This window comes from Sciurus carolinensis, chromosome 3, assembly GCF_902686445.1.
Source record: "Sciurus carolinensis chromosome 3, mSciCar1.2, whole genome shotgun sequence".
NCBI classification, from domain to species: domain Eukaryota; kingdom Metazoa; phylum Chordata; class Mammalia; order Rodentia; family Sciuridae; genus Sciurus; species Sciurus carolinensis.
The window spans coordinates 183,416,300-183,431,501 of record NC_062215.1 but is presented as its reverse complement, the minus strand read 5'-3'; the positions used below and the strand labels follow the sequence as shown (position 1 = coordinate 183,431,501).

Genomic DNA, 15,202 nt, shown 5'->3' with positions numbered 1-15,202 from the left:
CGGCCAACCCCTTGCAGACCCCAGGAGGGGCAGCGGGTGGGGGCTGGTGAGATGGGGGTCAGCATCGCAGGCGGAGCCGACAGGTCCACAAGGGCCCAACAGAGATGCACACGTTGGCAGTCATTCCGCCCTGGTGCAGCTCAGGGTCCAGGGACAGAGCCTACATTTCAGGAATTTCCAATGTGCTGGGAAAGACTGGGGGGGAGAGGAGGGTGAGCCACACAGAGTCCATGCAGTGAGGTGGGTGCTGAGCAGCAGGCCCAGGCCGCTCACCCTCGGCTGCCTGGGGTCACCTGGGGGTCTTGGAGCTGATGTGAGGCTCCCCGGCTGCTGTGCACTGAGGCCACGGGAGGGGCCTGACGCAGCCCAGGTGCACACCACAGCTCTGGGGTCACCAGCCAAGACGAGGGGTCAACAGCCGAGCTCCTCCAGAGGCTGTGGGCACACTTCCTGCGGCTGTCCTGTCTCCATCAGCTGCATCTCCCTCGGCAGCTGGGCTCTGTCCTCGCCTTGGTCCTCAGAAGTCGCTCCCTGTGCCTCTGTCCCCTGCAGCAGTAGGGCAGTATTCAGGGACGAGCAGCCCATAAGTCCACACCATGGTCCTCACTCTCCTGCCCTCTCAGCTGCTGCTCACAGGCTGTGGACACTAAAGTGGCCATTACTTAGCCAGCTGCAGGGCGTTCCAAACACTGCTGGCATGACCACACAGCCCTGCACTCATGGGCCTTTGGCAAGCCCACCTGTCCAGGCCACTGTTGCTGGATGTCCACTAGGCAGTACTACCTCGTCCTCCATGATGCAGTGACCAGGTGGAGGTGATGAGAGGAAGATGTTGGCTGATCCCCAGAGGGAAACTTAGGTTTGCACCAGTCATAGACATCTGCGGGGACCCCGGGAGGAGTCGCTTCTGCGGTGGGCAGCAGCTGTTCTCCAGGAGCCTGCTGGGCCCACATGCCCAGAGCTCCAGCTCACTGCTCCAGCTGGCCTGAAGAACAGAGGTGCCAGGGCTCCTCATGTGGCCCAGGGCCAGCCACTGTTCCCTGAGCTCGAGATCCTTGACAGAGGGAGGCCACACAAGACGGTCTCCCAGGCCCCCTCTGTCCTCCAACAGTGCTGACCGCACCTCAGTCACCCAGAGCTCAGACGCAGACACACCTCTGGAAGAAGCAAGTGTCCAGTCTGGACAGGGACACAGGCTCTAGGATGAAAGGGTGAGGACAAGCCCAAACCCCACTCCAGGTCCCTGCCCCTGGTCACCAGGCCCTCAGGTGTGGACGGCCCAGGAAGTGCAGGACCACCAGCTAGGCTGGAGCCATGCCTGACCCCGTGGGCCGCAGGGACACCCCAGCACTGCTTGCTGTCCCTCTGGAGTTCTGACCTGGCGGGAGACCATCTTCCTGGCTCCTGCGGTCCTCCTCCCTCAGGGCCCTTGCCCCGCCTCCGCCCCAGCTCCCAGCCCGTGACGCCCGAGCCTCAAACCCTCTGCCGCCGTGTCACCCGGGACACTGTGAGGACCCTGGGGTGAGGAGCCTGCTGCCCCCTTGACTTCATGAGCGTGCTTCCCACGCGCCCACGGCCTGCGCAGGGTGTGGCCCAGGCGGGATGCAGGGTCCAGGAGAGCACTGGCGTGGGTCAGCTTGGCACACGGGGGCACCCAGCTCTGCCTGCCAGCAGCGTGCACGCGGGCCTGCGAGAGGGCTGCGGCCCCTGAGCGGCGTGGGCAGCAGGGTCTTCTGTGTGTCTTGGGGGTCAGCGAGGCGGACGAAGCCACAGTCAAGTCTGCTGCTCTGCCTTCAGGAGCAGTTCAGGGGCATCCAGCAAGCTCACAGTGCTGGGCAGCCATCACCACCACGTGGCTGGACACTGGCGCTCCAAGCCTCCCCGCCTCCGTGGCTATGGCCGCTCTGGATCCCTGGGGGACTCACAGGGCATCTGTCTGTCTCTGGCCTGGCTTACTTCCCCCAGCCGAGGGTCCAGGCTCATCTGCGCAGCCTGTCAGAGCTTCCCTCCTGAGGCTGGTCGTGCGGATGGGCCACGCTCCTCCCTGAGGCTGCCTTGCCTCTGGCTGCTGCCACCAGCCGGGCCCAGGCACCTCTCCAAGCCTCTGCCTTCCGCTGGCCTGGGTGGGATCCCACGCTCAGTTTTCCAGGAACCGGCATCCTGCTCCCCTTGTGCATTCCCGCCAGCCGTGCCCACAGCTTCTGACGTCTCTGCGTCCTCCCAAGGACACTGTGATAAAAGCCATCCTGAGGCACAGGCAGTGGTATCTCACCATGGTGCTTCGATCCTTATTTCCCTAACGACTAACGATATCAAGTACATGTTCGTGGTCCTGCTGGGTTTTTGTGTCTTTTCTTTGGAGAAATGTGTACGCATGGTCTTTGCTCATTTCTTAATTGGTTGTTTTATTGTTGTTGAGTTGTAGGAATTCTTTCTATATTCTGGATCTTAATCCTAGAACAGACAAATGATTTGAAAATGTTTTCTCACACAAACTCTGTCTATTCACTTTCTTAATACTGTCCTCTGAGATTTGTAATTTCAATAAAGCTCAATTTATCTATTTTTTCTTCCATTGTCTGTGCCTCTGGTATTGTCTCTAAAAAACGGGGGCCAAATCCAGTGTCGCGCGGCTTTCCCGTCTGCTTTCCTTTAGGACTTGTGGCTTCGGTGCTTATCCCGGGGTCCTGAGCCTTCTGCCCCGCAGCCTGCTGGCCCGCTTCTTCACTGTGGGGGTGTCGGTCCCCAGCCCTCCTTGAGAACAGGCCCGGGGCAGGGCCCTGAGCTCCCCAGAAGTCCCTCCCCAGGACCGTCCCCAGGGCCTGCCCCGCCAGCCCCGCCCACAGCCTTCGAATGGGTGAGCACGGAGCTGGAGGGTGCCGTCCTGTCCTCCACCTCAGGAAACCTCTCAGGACTTGCTCCAGACCCCACAGGCAGTCCATGAGCCCAGCTGCCCTGTCCTCTTTACATCATCAGCCACTTGTGGGGACACCACAGTTTGCCACCCCTGACCCCAACCCTGTGGAGAGGGAAGTGACCTTGGGAGTTCCATGAAATGCCCTGAACTTTTCGTGTGGAGGCCACGAGCCTCACCCCTGTCCTCAGTCAGCCTCTTGTCCTCACTCAGCAGCTGGGAATGAGGTTGGTGCAGCCCGACCTGCTGCGGGCAGGACAAGGAGGCTCTGATGTGTCCTCTGTGCATGGTTCACCTTGGGGGCAATTCCTGGGAAGAGGGTGGAGGCCCAGGGAAGTGCAGTGGCCTCTGTCTCAGTCGCGTGGCCTCCGGGACAGCCTGTCTGGCCCTAATCACTCTGGAATCTGAGTAGTTTTCTGTGGCTGTCTCTGCTGGTTTGGTCGCTCTGTGCCCTGGGGAGTGGTGCCCACACCTCAGAGCTGACTGCTTACCAGGTACAGGGGACAATTCCATGGGGCGGTGGCAATTGCTCATGAGGAGTAGCCTGACTGAGGCTCAGTTGACCTGGTCGTGGCCTCTGAGGGCTCTGTCCAGATGCGTCCCCTGCAGGTGCTGGGCAGGAAGTGGACCATACACACAGAGCTTGTACCAGATCACAGCCCTGTTCTGGATCCAGGCTCGGGCACCAGCTTGGCACAGCCAGGATGCCAGCTGGTGCCAGGGCTGCCCTTCCTGGCCATCAGCGTGCCTTGCCAGTCCCAGCACCTCACAACACGAGCAAGCCTGTCTGCAGAGGGTCTTCCTCTGAGCAGAGCCCCATGGGCAGCCTGCAGGCAGATGGCAGAGGGCGTCCCGTGGACCGCGCAGCCAGCAGAGACCAAGCACGCAGTGTCTTTCCACGTCGGCACGACTGGCTGAACGGCAATGGAGTCGCAGGCTGCTCCACTCAGAGCCGCTGCAGGTCACTGAGCACCTGTGTCCCCCGGGTCACAAGTCCCCCTTCCCACTCCAGTCTCCACTGCTCACACGGCAACCTGAGGGCTCCCAGGACTCTGGGGTGCTACAGGCACCCTTGGGTGCCAGGGAAAGCTGCCCAGGAAGGTGCCCAGGCCACGAGTGGGCCCCCTAGGGTCCGAACCTGGAGCCAGAAGCAGTGCTAGCCCGGAAGCACTGGGGTCAGAGGGACTGGCCAAGCCCCCCAGATCCTGTCCAAGGAACCTGGTCCTGATGCCTAGTGGAGTATGTCCGGCCAGAGACCCGCCTGCCCCTGCGTGGGCACCCTGACAGCTGTTCGTTCAGAGGTGGGTGAGCAGGAGCTCCGGGGACCCCGGGGAGAACAGAACATCGTGTTCTCAGGACAGTGTCACTTGAGAACGGACACTTCCCCTGCTTAAGTTTTGGGTCCAAGGAAGTGGCCTGGGCCCTGACAGACCCTGCCTCACAGCAAGGAGACGGACACCTTACACACTAAGTGCCCGCCTTCACCACCTGCTCCCGCCTGGCCCTTCCCAGTGGCTGCCTCTGGTCTGAGGGGCTGGCTCCAAGGACCCAGGTCTCTGAGAAAGACGAGTGCACCCGTCCCAGAGTCCCCTGCACAGGCCGGCTGCTCTCTCCAAAGAGCAGAGCCTGCCTGCAGGGGCTGCCCACCCCAGGAGGGACTCCTGCCAGCACCAGCCTGCCTCAGGGAGGCCCCAGCGTGGTGCCAGGAGCCCCTGATGGGAGTAGAGCAAGGTGGGAAGGGTACACTGCCCCCGGCTGCCAGATGCAATCAGAGGCCCAGGCGAGCCACAGAGGGGTCTGCAAGGACACCTGCAGGCGGCAGAAGGGCCACACTTCCCTCCTGCACCCTCACCTGTGGGCACTGTCTTGCCCTGGCATCAGAAAGCACCTCTGCTACAGACCCTCTGCCACTGGCCGTAGCCAGGGCCCACTCCCCTGGCAGTCCCTCACGGCTCTGGTGAGCAGGAGGGAAAGCAACTTCCCAGCCAGGGTCAGCTGTCCAGCAGGGTCAGCAGCCCTGGAAGGGCTGGGGTGTTTCGAAGGGGCCTGTCCTACACAGGGCCTGCCTGCTCCTGGGGCAGCAGCCCTCTGCAGGCCTTAGTCTGCCACTGAGACGTGCGCTGGCACAGATCACGCAGGCCTTCTACACATCTTAAAAAGTTGCAGTTGGTGATTCTAGACGAAGGGGACCGTGGGACTGTGGCCTGCAGGGACGGCTTCATCCTGGAGTGACCGGGAGGTCTGTGCAGAGGCAGCCCTCCAGGTGTGTGGCTTTGGAGGACGGCTTCACTCCAGGTCTCCCGGAAACGCTTCCACCACCAACCTAATCCCCATAACAACAAGTCCCGGGTCCTGTTTCCAGGGAAACCCAGTCCTCAGCGTCCTGCTGCCGGGGCAACACCCATGGCTTGGCTGGTCTGTGGTCTCACAGGTCTGGGCAGCTGGACTCCCAGATGCAGAGAGCTCAGTGCTGCAGGACTGCCCAGACAGGTGCCCTGCAGGCGTGCACTCTGAGGGGCCTGCCGGGCTGCGACCCAGGAGGAGTCTTGCAAGGAGGGAGCCGGCACCCCTCCCTCTCTGAGATCCTGCCCGTGGATGGCAATGAGCTCCTCCTCTGGCCATGGGGACCCTGCCGAGCAGTCCCTGCTGGGGCTGGACGCCGTGATCCAGGTCAGTGAGAGCAGGGCCCCACTGGGCGGGACCTGCACAGACCCGCACAGCTGCACCTCCCTGACCCTCAGGGGCACTTTCCACACGCTCACATGCTCAGCTCAAATGTGAGCACGCAAGTAGATGTGCCCAGGGCATGCACACACAGAACCCGCACAGGCCAGGCGCACTCGGGAGGAGGCCGAGCTCTGTGGCCAGCCTCCCTCTCCTGGCTGCAAAAACTCGGTCGACCCTCTGGGCCTCAGGCTCATAGTCTGCACCCTGCAGTGGGGGACGGAGGACCCTCTGCACTGCCGTCTTGGGCTGCTGCTTTTGTTGTGGCCACGTGTAGGAGCCAGCCGGGCCTCCTGGAGAGATGCTGCAGGTTTCTTTGGGGGACGGTTCCCAGTGTCTACTCTGCAAACTCCAGAAGCTTCACTTCTGTTGGTCTCCACGGCGAGTCCCTAGAAAACAAGCAGCAGTCACCCCCACACCCTTCTGCCCTCCACCCTGCCTTGAGAGCCCACCCACTGCCTGCTCCTGCTAGCCCTCCCCTGACCTCGCACACCTGGTTCTGGTGACCAAGGCCAGGCAGTCCCTGCCCCTTGGGGATCCAGGGCCCCTGAGATGGACCAGCTGACTCAGAGTGCTCAGACTCCTGGAGCCACACTGCAGGCCACTGACGTGGCCCTCAATAGCAACCCAGGTCCCCTGCAAAGAGCAACTGCCCACAGGTGGTGGCGGGTGCTGAATGACAGGGTGTCATCATGGTGCACACAAACACTCATACAGAGGCACCCACGCAGGGACAGAACAGAGTCCCACAGGATGTCCAGGACAGGTGACAGAGGATGAGAGCAGTGCCCGTGTGGGACTCCACCTGGAGGCCACACTGTCCAGCTCCATGGGTCTCGGCTGTGATGATGGAAGAAGGGAGGCAGGCCAGCAGTGAGGGTCTGCCAGGACTGCTGGTCCTTCACCCCTGTGGGCCCACGTGGCCCCTGGGAGGGCTTCCCAGCCCCTGGTGTGCTGGGGACCGGCTGCAGGGTGAGAGCAAGCTGCTTGCCGCTGCAGACTGCTGAGGAGGCCCCGGGATGGGGCTGAGGACCCCGGGCCTGGGTGCCAGCAGACGTGGCCGAGGGCTGCTTCTGTCTGCCCAATGCCCGCCGGCCCTGGGCAGTGTCATCTGAAAGCCACATGGAGCCTGGGGAGGTCTGCTCTGCCCACCTGGCCAGCACCTGTTACTCACCTGCAGAGATTGAGATCTGGATGCAATTACCCAGGTGAGCAGGCAGCAGGCAGGCGCCAGCAGAGGCCCAGACAGGGCGGCAGGACCACAGGCCCTCAGCCCCCGCTGCTGCCCAGGGAACGGGGCCGGGAGGGATCCTCCAGGCAAACCGGACACTGAGAGGCACTCCCTTCTCCTGTGCTCGGTCATTTTTCGGCCCCTTTATATCTCTCTTATCTTCAATTTCATTAAGTTGTGTATTTATTATTCCTTTAGTTGCTCGTGTTTGTTGCTCACCTACCTTTTTGAGACGTGTGTGTGTCTGCTTGATTCCCAGCCTTTTTTTTTCATTTCTTCTTTCACTTTATTTGTGATAAAATACCAATAGTGGAAATCTTGCCATTTAACCACCGTGAAGCACAGTGCGCACTTGCGAGGTCCTGCGGCTGAGCGCCGCCTGGCCGTGCTGGTCAGCACGCTCCTCTGCCGGTCCCTCTCCCCTCCCAGCCCACACCCACCGCCCCGTCTCTAGGGCTGACTGCGCTCGGCCCGTGTGAGTGGAAGCCTCAGCACTGGCCTTTCTGTGAACGGCTGGGTCACTCAGCACTGTACTGAGGTGCCCTCGGCTGGCCGGAACGTCCTCCTTGGCAAGGTGAAACACATTCTGCCGCATGGTTGGACCCCGTTCTGCACGCTGTTCTCCCATCAGTGGGCTCTGGCAGCGAGGCCCGGCAGCCACTTGGACAGTGCCCTGTCTACTGGGTGCACACAGCCGTGGGCCTCTGGTTCCATCTGGGGGCGGCACCCTGAAGGGACACTGCAGGGTTACAAGGTGATTTCAGGTGCACTGGCAAGCGGTTGCAGGGGTCACTGCCACCTGCTGCCCATGCTCCCCTCTGAGCAAGACTCTACTGGGGAGCTGGCTTCAACCACAGCACTTCTGACCACACTGGCCTCCAACCCTCTGGACAACACTGGGGTGTCCTACAAGTCAGTCCAGTCTCAGCCCACCCAGAGCTGGCACCGACCTGCAGGCAAGCACTTGATCCCACCTGACTGCCCCTCTTCCAATGCCACTCCCAAGTCCAGCTGCCCCCTGACCTCCGACTGGTCACCTCCCACACCCTCAGTGCAGCAATTGGCCAGAACAGCTCACAGAACCCAGGACCTTCGCTGATTCCTTTATGGCCACTTGAGGGACAGGGATGCCCAGGACCAGGGGTGGCGAGGGCAGCCAGCTTGCCCTGAGGTACACCGCCCTCCCAGAGCCTCCCACCTCCCGGCGAGCGTTCTTAGGAGCTCCGCTGACTGACGCAGGCACTGCTGCCCCAGGTCTAGGTGCTGGGCAGGACGTCCCACCACCCTGACCCGCCCTGACCTCTCGGGCAGCCCCCCTCCCATTAACATGCAGAAGACTCGTCACTCAGCTCAGGAGATTCCAGGGTAGATGGTCAAAGGTGCAGGAGAGCAGGTCCACCAGAGCAGGACCTGTAAAGGGTCCAGAGAGGCCAGACTCACAGGTGAGCCCGGGAAGGGCATGCCAGCCTTTTCCAGGCCTCGCAGACACAGTGGAGGTGGACTAGACAGGCCTCCTGGACACAGTGGAAGTAGGTAGGCAGGCCTGCTGGACACAGTGGAAGTAGGTAGGCAGGCCTGCTGGACACAGTGGAGGTAGGTAGGCAGGCCTCCTGGACACAGTGGAGGTAGGTAGGCAGGCCTCCTGGACACAGTGGAGGTAGGTAGGCAGGCCTCCTGGACACAGTGGAAGTAGGTAGACAGGCCTCCTGGACACAGTGGAGGTAGGTAGGCAGGCCTCCTGGACACAGTGGAGGTGGACTAGGCAGGCATCCTGGACACAGTGGAGGTAGATAGACAGGACTCATGGACACAGTGGAGGTAGATAGACAGGACTCATGGACACAGTGGAAGTAGGTAGGCAGGCCTCCCAGACACAGTGGAGGTGGACTAGGCAGGCCTCCCAGACACAGTGGAGGTGGACTAGGCAGGCCTCCTGGACACAGTGAAGGTAGGTAGGTAGGCCTCCCAGACACAGTGGAGGTGGACTAGGCAGGTCTCCTGGACACATGGAGGTGGACTAGGCAGGCCTCCTGGACACAGTGGAAGTGGACTAGACAGGTCTCCTGGACACAGTGGAGGTGGACTAGGCAGGCCTCCTGGACACAGTGGAGGTGGACTAGGCAGGCCTCCTGGACACAGTGGAGGTGGACTAGACAGGTCTCCTGGACACAGTGGAGGTGGACTAGGCAGGCATCCTGGACACAGTGGAGGTAGATAGACAGGCCTCCTGGACACAGTGGAGGTGGACTAGGCAGGCCTCCTGGACACAGTGGAGGTAGGTAGGCAGGCCTCCTGGACACAGTGGAGGTGGACTAGGCAGGCCTCCTGGACACAGTGGAGGTGGACTAGGCAGGCCTCCTGGACACAGTGGAGGTAGGTAGGCAGGCCTCCTGGACACAGTGGAGGTGGACTAGGCAGGCCTCCTGGACACAGTGGAGGTGGACTAGGCAGGCATCCTGGACACAGTGGAGGTGGACTAGGCAGGCCTCCTGGACACAGTGGAGGTAGGTAGGCTAGGCAGGCCTCCTGGACACAGTGGAGGTGGACTAGGCAGGCCTCCTGGACACAGTGGAGGTAGGTAGGCTAGGCAGGCCAGCCTGCACACAGTGGAGGTAGGTAGGCTAGGCAGGCCTCCTGGACACAGTGGAGGTGGGCTAAGCAAGCCTCCTGTCCCCACAGTCCTCCTGGAAGCACCCACTGCCTTCACAGCTGCTGTGCCGTCTCCCCTGCTGGGTTCACACCCGTCTCTGCAACTGTCCCGAGGGCCCCCTGTGCTTCCACTGCTGTGGACCAGGCTATTTGATTGTGGGGCTCTCATTGCCCCTGTGTGTCATGGGCCCCAGGAGAAGGCAAGTCGCATCCTCACCCTCCTGTACCTTCCTTGCTGTGAGTCATTTTGAGTTAGTGATTCATACCTTTGGCAGTTACAGCTGGGTTGTCAGTCATTTGTGTCTTGAATGAGTCTGGGCTTGTTGGCTTGCCAACACTGTGCAGGGGCAGGGGACACAGAACCAAGGGAGGCTGCCCCCTCTGCTTGGCGCTCCTGCTTCAAGCCCAGTCCCTCAGGCCTTTAGGAGCCCCCTGGGTTTGTTGTGAGAGGAGAGACTGCCAGCCACAGGAAGCAGGCACCCGCCTGGGGCAAGCCCTGCTGAGCAGGGTCAGGAGTGCCGGCAGGCCTGCCTGACCACAGGGCACCTCTTTTCTAAGGAAGCAGAGCCAGCAGGGGCCTCCTGCCCGGGCACTCTGCAGCAGACCACACTGGGCAAGGACAGGAGCAGGCGTCCAGCGGCTATGACTGGAGGCCTGTCCTCACGTGTGTGCTTCCAACTACATAACTCCTGCTGGGTCAGGACCACCAGGACCTCCCCAGGGGCCATGGACACAACTGCAGTCACGGGGAGGAGAGCAGCAGGCCAGCTGGCTGTCCAGGGACCACCACCACAGGCACGTGGGAGCCTCGGGACCAGGTCCCAGTCCTACACAGGCACACGTGAGCTGGTAAGCTCCAGCAAGTCCCAAACCTGCCCAGCCTCCCTTCCCCACCCAGGATGAAGCCAGTCTTCGATTCAGGTCAGATAAGGAGTGTGAAATGTCTGCCTGTGGGAAATGTTAAACCTGGACCCACCGCCCTGCCCCCCACACATGGTCATGGGTCTCATCGTTCACAGGCAGCTGAAGACCCTGAGCCCAGCCTGGACTCCAGCAGCCTGGGCAGCAGTCCTCCTGCAGTTCCCCAGGTAGCCACGTGGGGGCACTGTCGGCACTCGACAGCCCAATCACGTCCAGCAACACTCTATCCTCCAGGCAGAGGGTCCAGGACAGCCCCCTGCTCTGCCTCCCTCTCTCTGCTCTGCCACCCCAGTCCTGCTCTGCAGTTGGAGGGTGGGCCAGAATCGGTGTCCTGGTTGTGTTGGGGCTCACAGGACACCCCTTTGCCCTCAGTGATTTTTAAAGGGTTTTGGTGCCCTGGCTCGCTGCTGCTGTCTACCCAAGGTCTCCCTCACTTGGGGTCCAGGTAGGGGCTCTAAGCACACAGGCTGTCTGCCTGACCCTGCCCTGCGCACAGACACAGGGTTCAGGCCTGGCCTGAGCAGGGCGTGAGCGGGGGCAGTGAGGGCTCATGTGTGCTCTGCAGTCTCTGCTGTGTTGGGGCCTGCTTCTTCCTCTGTGCCCTCCACCCCGCCACATGAAGACCCTCGTGGATTCTCAAAGGAGCAGGCCTTTGTGCCAGAACTGTGACAGGGTCCTGGGAGCTGCCCGAGGGATTGCCAGTGGGGAGTGGGGCTTCCTGCGCACTGAGTGCAGTCCCTGATCTGGGTTCAGCTGACCAGTCTCCAGCTCCATCCGCCCCAACTCACCTGCACCTCCCATCGCTGCCCCCCACCCCCGGAGATACGTGTTTCCCTCCCCCAGATAGAAGGCAGGATAGAAGGTGCTGGGCCCACCTGTCAGGAGGCCTGTGCACACCAGCCCTGCTGAGCTGGGGGAGGGGCTGGACCTTTACCGGTCAGGTGCCATTTCAGGCACTGAGAACTGAGATGCTGAGACCCACCCAGCCTGCCAGTGGGCAGGGGCACATCAGACTGGCTTCCTCCTGCCCACCCAGCTTCTGGCTCAGGCAGCTGCCCAGTAGGATGGGATAGTGGGCGTGGCGGGGTGTTGAGAGCTGGGAGGGCCAGTGCCCCTTGGGGTCCGGGCTTGTAGGGACCCTACCCTTTCCCCACCGTGGATTTGCTGGGCTTTGTGTCTGAATTCCCTTCCAGTGCTCGGGCTGTTCCCCTGACAGTCTGGAAGGATCACCTGCAAGAGTCACGCCTGGGGCGCAGGAGTTGGGGTGTGGGAGAGGTTATGACCGCCATTCCAGGTCAAGCCAAGTCTGGAGCCTCCCTGCAGGCATCTTTGGGGCAGGTCCTTTTGCATGGAGTACAGACCAGCAGGGTGGCCACAACCTCTTCCCTTTGCCCCTACGGGTCTCCACTCTGTCCCTCAGTCTCCATTTCAGTATGGAGCAGGACCAGGCCACTTCTGGACCCAGCTCCTGGGAATCTTCAGCCGAGATCCAGTAGAGGGGAGGGGGACTGAGGGAAGAGGCCTGGCGAGCCCCAGAACCCACCTCCCCCGCAGCCCCAGGCAAGGGGAGCAACGCAGTGGTCCTGGGTTCCCGGAAGGCCGGATTCCTGAGGGGGAGATAAGAGCGGCTTCCCCCTGGTGGGGACGGGAGGCAGTGATGGCCTCACGCAGACCCCCCAGAGCCAGGATCGTGTAGGGCTGGTGGCAGGAGTCTTTAGGGCGGCTGAGCCGAGGAGGGCGCTACACACAGGAAGAACATGACCCGGCTCAACGGCGAGTCCGGGTCTTCTGGGGAACCGAAGCCCAGTCCTGGAGCCCCTCCTGACCACCGCGCCCGGAAGGAGGCGGCGCCCGGCGCGGGGCGGGTCCGAGCCGCAGGGGGTCGCCGGCTGGGGCGAGGCTGCGGTCCGCGGGGGGCAGCGGGGCCCCGCCGGCCGCCCCGCCCCCGCGGCCTCCCGCTGCCGCTGGGCCGCGGCCGTCGCAGGCACCCGGCCACAGCTGGAACCCATTAGGCCCCAGCGCCTCCCGGGACGGCTGGGCTAATAAGCGACCCTCTGTCAACGCTGGAATGAGTCAAGTTGGAGCGGCCGGCTTTCCCGTTAGCGGGTGGCGCCGCCGATGCCCCGGGGGCGCAGGGGCCTGGGGTGCTGCGCGGGCCAGTTTCCCCTGCGCGGGGTCCGGGGGCCCAGCCTCTTTCCTCCGAGGAGGGCAGGAGAGGGCTTCGTGTTTGGACACCTGGCTCGCGAGGCCCAGGAGGGCTGGCAGGCCAGCCCTGCCCTTGGTCATCCCAGAGCCTGTGTGTTGCTCCCTCCAACCCAGAACAAGACTGGGGCTTCCTCTTCAGGAACGCAAAGGGGGCGCCTGCCCACGACCTCCCAGGGACTGAGGCCCTGACCCCTGGGCGCAGCTGGAGGAGCCGATCAACCAGGCCCTAGGCTCACCCCCACCTGGCATTTGCCAGGTAACTGCCCTTTACAGGGCTGCTGGTGGTCAGGATGGGGCCTATTCAGGAGCCATGCAGAGCCTGGGTCTTGGGGTGACTCAGCAGTCTGTAGTCAGTCCAGGAGAGAGGCCAGTATGTTCAGGGGGATCCAGAGGGATGAGACGGTCCTCTAAGGGAGAGGCATCCCAGACTTACTTCCAGAGTCCTGCACAGTGGGAGGACCCCGCTGGCCCTACTGGCCCTCAGATACCCTGCTGTCTGTGAGTCTACCTGCCTCAAAAAATTGTTTGTTCTTCCCCCTGTGGACCAGAAACCCCAGCACCCCAGAGAAGAGCTGGGATCCCCCCAGGGTGCCCAGTGAGCTGGCTCAGAGCTGGAGAGGCCTGCCGGCAAGCAGTGCTACCCTCTCCATTCCCGTCTGGCTCTCAGAGCAGTGCCAGAGGACAGGCACAGCCCCCTTTGCAGGGGGACCCAGGCATGTGCCTTGGGTGACCTGCTCAGCCCCGCCACACCCTCCCGGGCAGTCGGCCACCTTAGGGTAACTGTGGTGACTCCCACTAGCTCCGCTGCTCATATGGGGTGCCTGGCAGATGCCCGAGGCCCCCGGCCCACCGGTGTCTCTGGGTGTCTTTCAGAGTTTGGAGGATACGGTCCTTAGCCCCACAGCCAGCAGGGAAGACCGGGCACTCACTGTGCATGGGGAAGGCCGGCAGGCCTCGCCCACCCCCCTGCCCGCCCGCATCCGTGAGATCGTGGCCAGCAGCCTGCGTGAGGAGCCACCCCAAGGTGAGGGAAGTGGGGCCCTGGCCAGGTGCGGGCCCACCCTCCAGCACTGTGCTGCCCCTGCTGCTCCCCTGGCCTGCTGGTGCTCCAGCTATACCCTCCACCCATTTGAGTACCCACAGGGCAGGCTCCGCTGGGGAGTGGGGACAACCTTGGTGTGGGGACACTTGTGACCACCAGCCTCTCGATTCCACACCTTCCTCTGTTCACTGACACCCTGCCCACCAGCCTGAACTTGGCCCAGCCCCTCACCAGCCCCTGCACGTGGCTCCTGGACAGCAGCAGAGTGCTGGAGCCGAGGCTTAGTCCCTGCCCCAGGGCCACTGTGCGTGTGGTAGGGACAGAAGCACCCCTGCACATTCGGAAGGGGACTTCTTGCTCTGGGACGAGGTCCGGCTGCCCTTCCACAGCCTGTCGCAGGGTTGCCAGCGTCTGGGCCTCCACACCCTGGCTGGGGCTCAGCCTGAGCGCAGGTCTGAGTGTGTTAAAGATGTGGACAGGAGGCAGGGAGGCCAGGAGGCAGGGTGGACAGGGTGCCTGTCCATGGAGAGGAAGTGAGACCAGCAGCTAGCCCCCATCCCAGAAGGCCTGGGTGGCCCTGCAGTGGAGGTAAGGGTAGGGGCCTGGCCTGGCCACCCAAGCTGACAAGATGCTGTGCCCACAGGGGTGCTGGAGCCACCCACCACCCTGGCCCACATGCAGGAGGAGAGGGAGCTGCTGCAGGAGGAGCTGGCCCGGCTGGAGGACCTACTGGCCCAGGCAAGCACGGAGCAGGCGGAGCTGACCAGCAGGTACCATGCGGTCAGCCAGAGGGTAAGTGCCATGCCACTGTTGCCTGGCAGCCCCCATGCGGCAGGGTGGACTGTGGTACCTGGGGAGCCACCTGCGAGTCTCAGGACCAGGGAGGGCTGTGTGCCTACCACGGCACGTCCAGGCCCTGGGCATGGGATGGGGACACTGAGGCAGGAGAGTGAAGACACTGGCAGGCCACAGGGTGTCTTCCCTGGCCGCCACTCCATGGCGTGGCAGCTTCTGAAGCAGAAGTGGGCGTGGGGCACTCAGGTGACCCTGAGAAACTTCAGAGCCCATCCTGCATGTGGAGGGCACAGGAGCAGGTGGCTCACCCAGGTGTGCGGGTCCAGCAGCCTAGAGGACTCCCCAGGACGGGTGGCAGCACAACCCAGGTGTCCCCTCCCGAGGCCCGAGCTCCTGCCACCTCCTTCCTGCCAGGCTTCGGTCCTCCCAGGGGAACGCCTGTTCCCAAGGGGCTCCCACCCAGGAGCTCCCCAGGACAGGGTGCTGAGGGCCCCTCATCCTGGTCCCACCTGGAGCACGGCCAGTCCACACGGCCTGCCCGCCTCCCGCCTCTGCACCCTGGGGCAGGCCTGGGCGGTGCAGGGGAGGGAGCTCTTCCCTGCCACAGAAGGCCTGCAGATCAGTGAGCCACGTGAGTCAGAAGCCATCGAGCGGCCTGGGTGCCAGCAGGCTGGGCCCCAGGGCCCCTCATCCCAGGCCTTCCGCCACCCGGGACTTGCTG

General features: G+C 62.9%; 1 protein-coding gene across 1 annotated transcript in view; it reads left to right on the top strand.

Annotated features, from left to right (window-relative positions):
- Positions 1-5,408: 5,408 nt before the first annotated feature.
- Positions 5,409-15,202, top strand: part of Crocc2 (ciliary rootlet coiled-coil, rootletin family member 2) — a 66,456-nt gene continuing 56,662 nt past the window's right edge. The window contains exons 1-3 of the mRNA XM_047547013.1: positions 5,409-5,584; positions 13,518-13,668; positions 14,330-14,478. Coding sequence (XP_047402969.1) covers positions 5,510-5,584; positions 13,518-13,668; positions 14,330-14,478 — 375 coding nt within the window. The 5' untranslated portion in view covers positions 5,409-5,509. The remainder of the gene's footprint in view (positions 5,585-13,517; positions 13,669-14,329; positions 14,479-15,202) is intronic.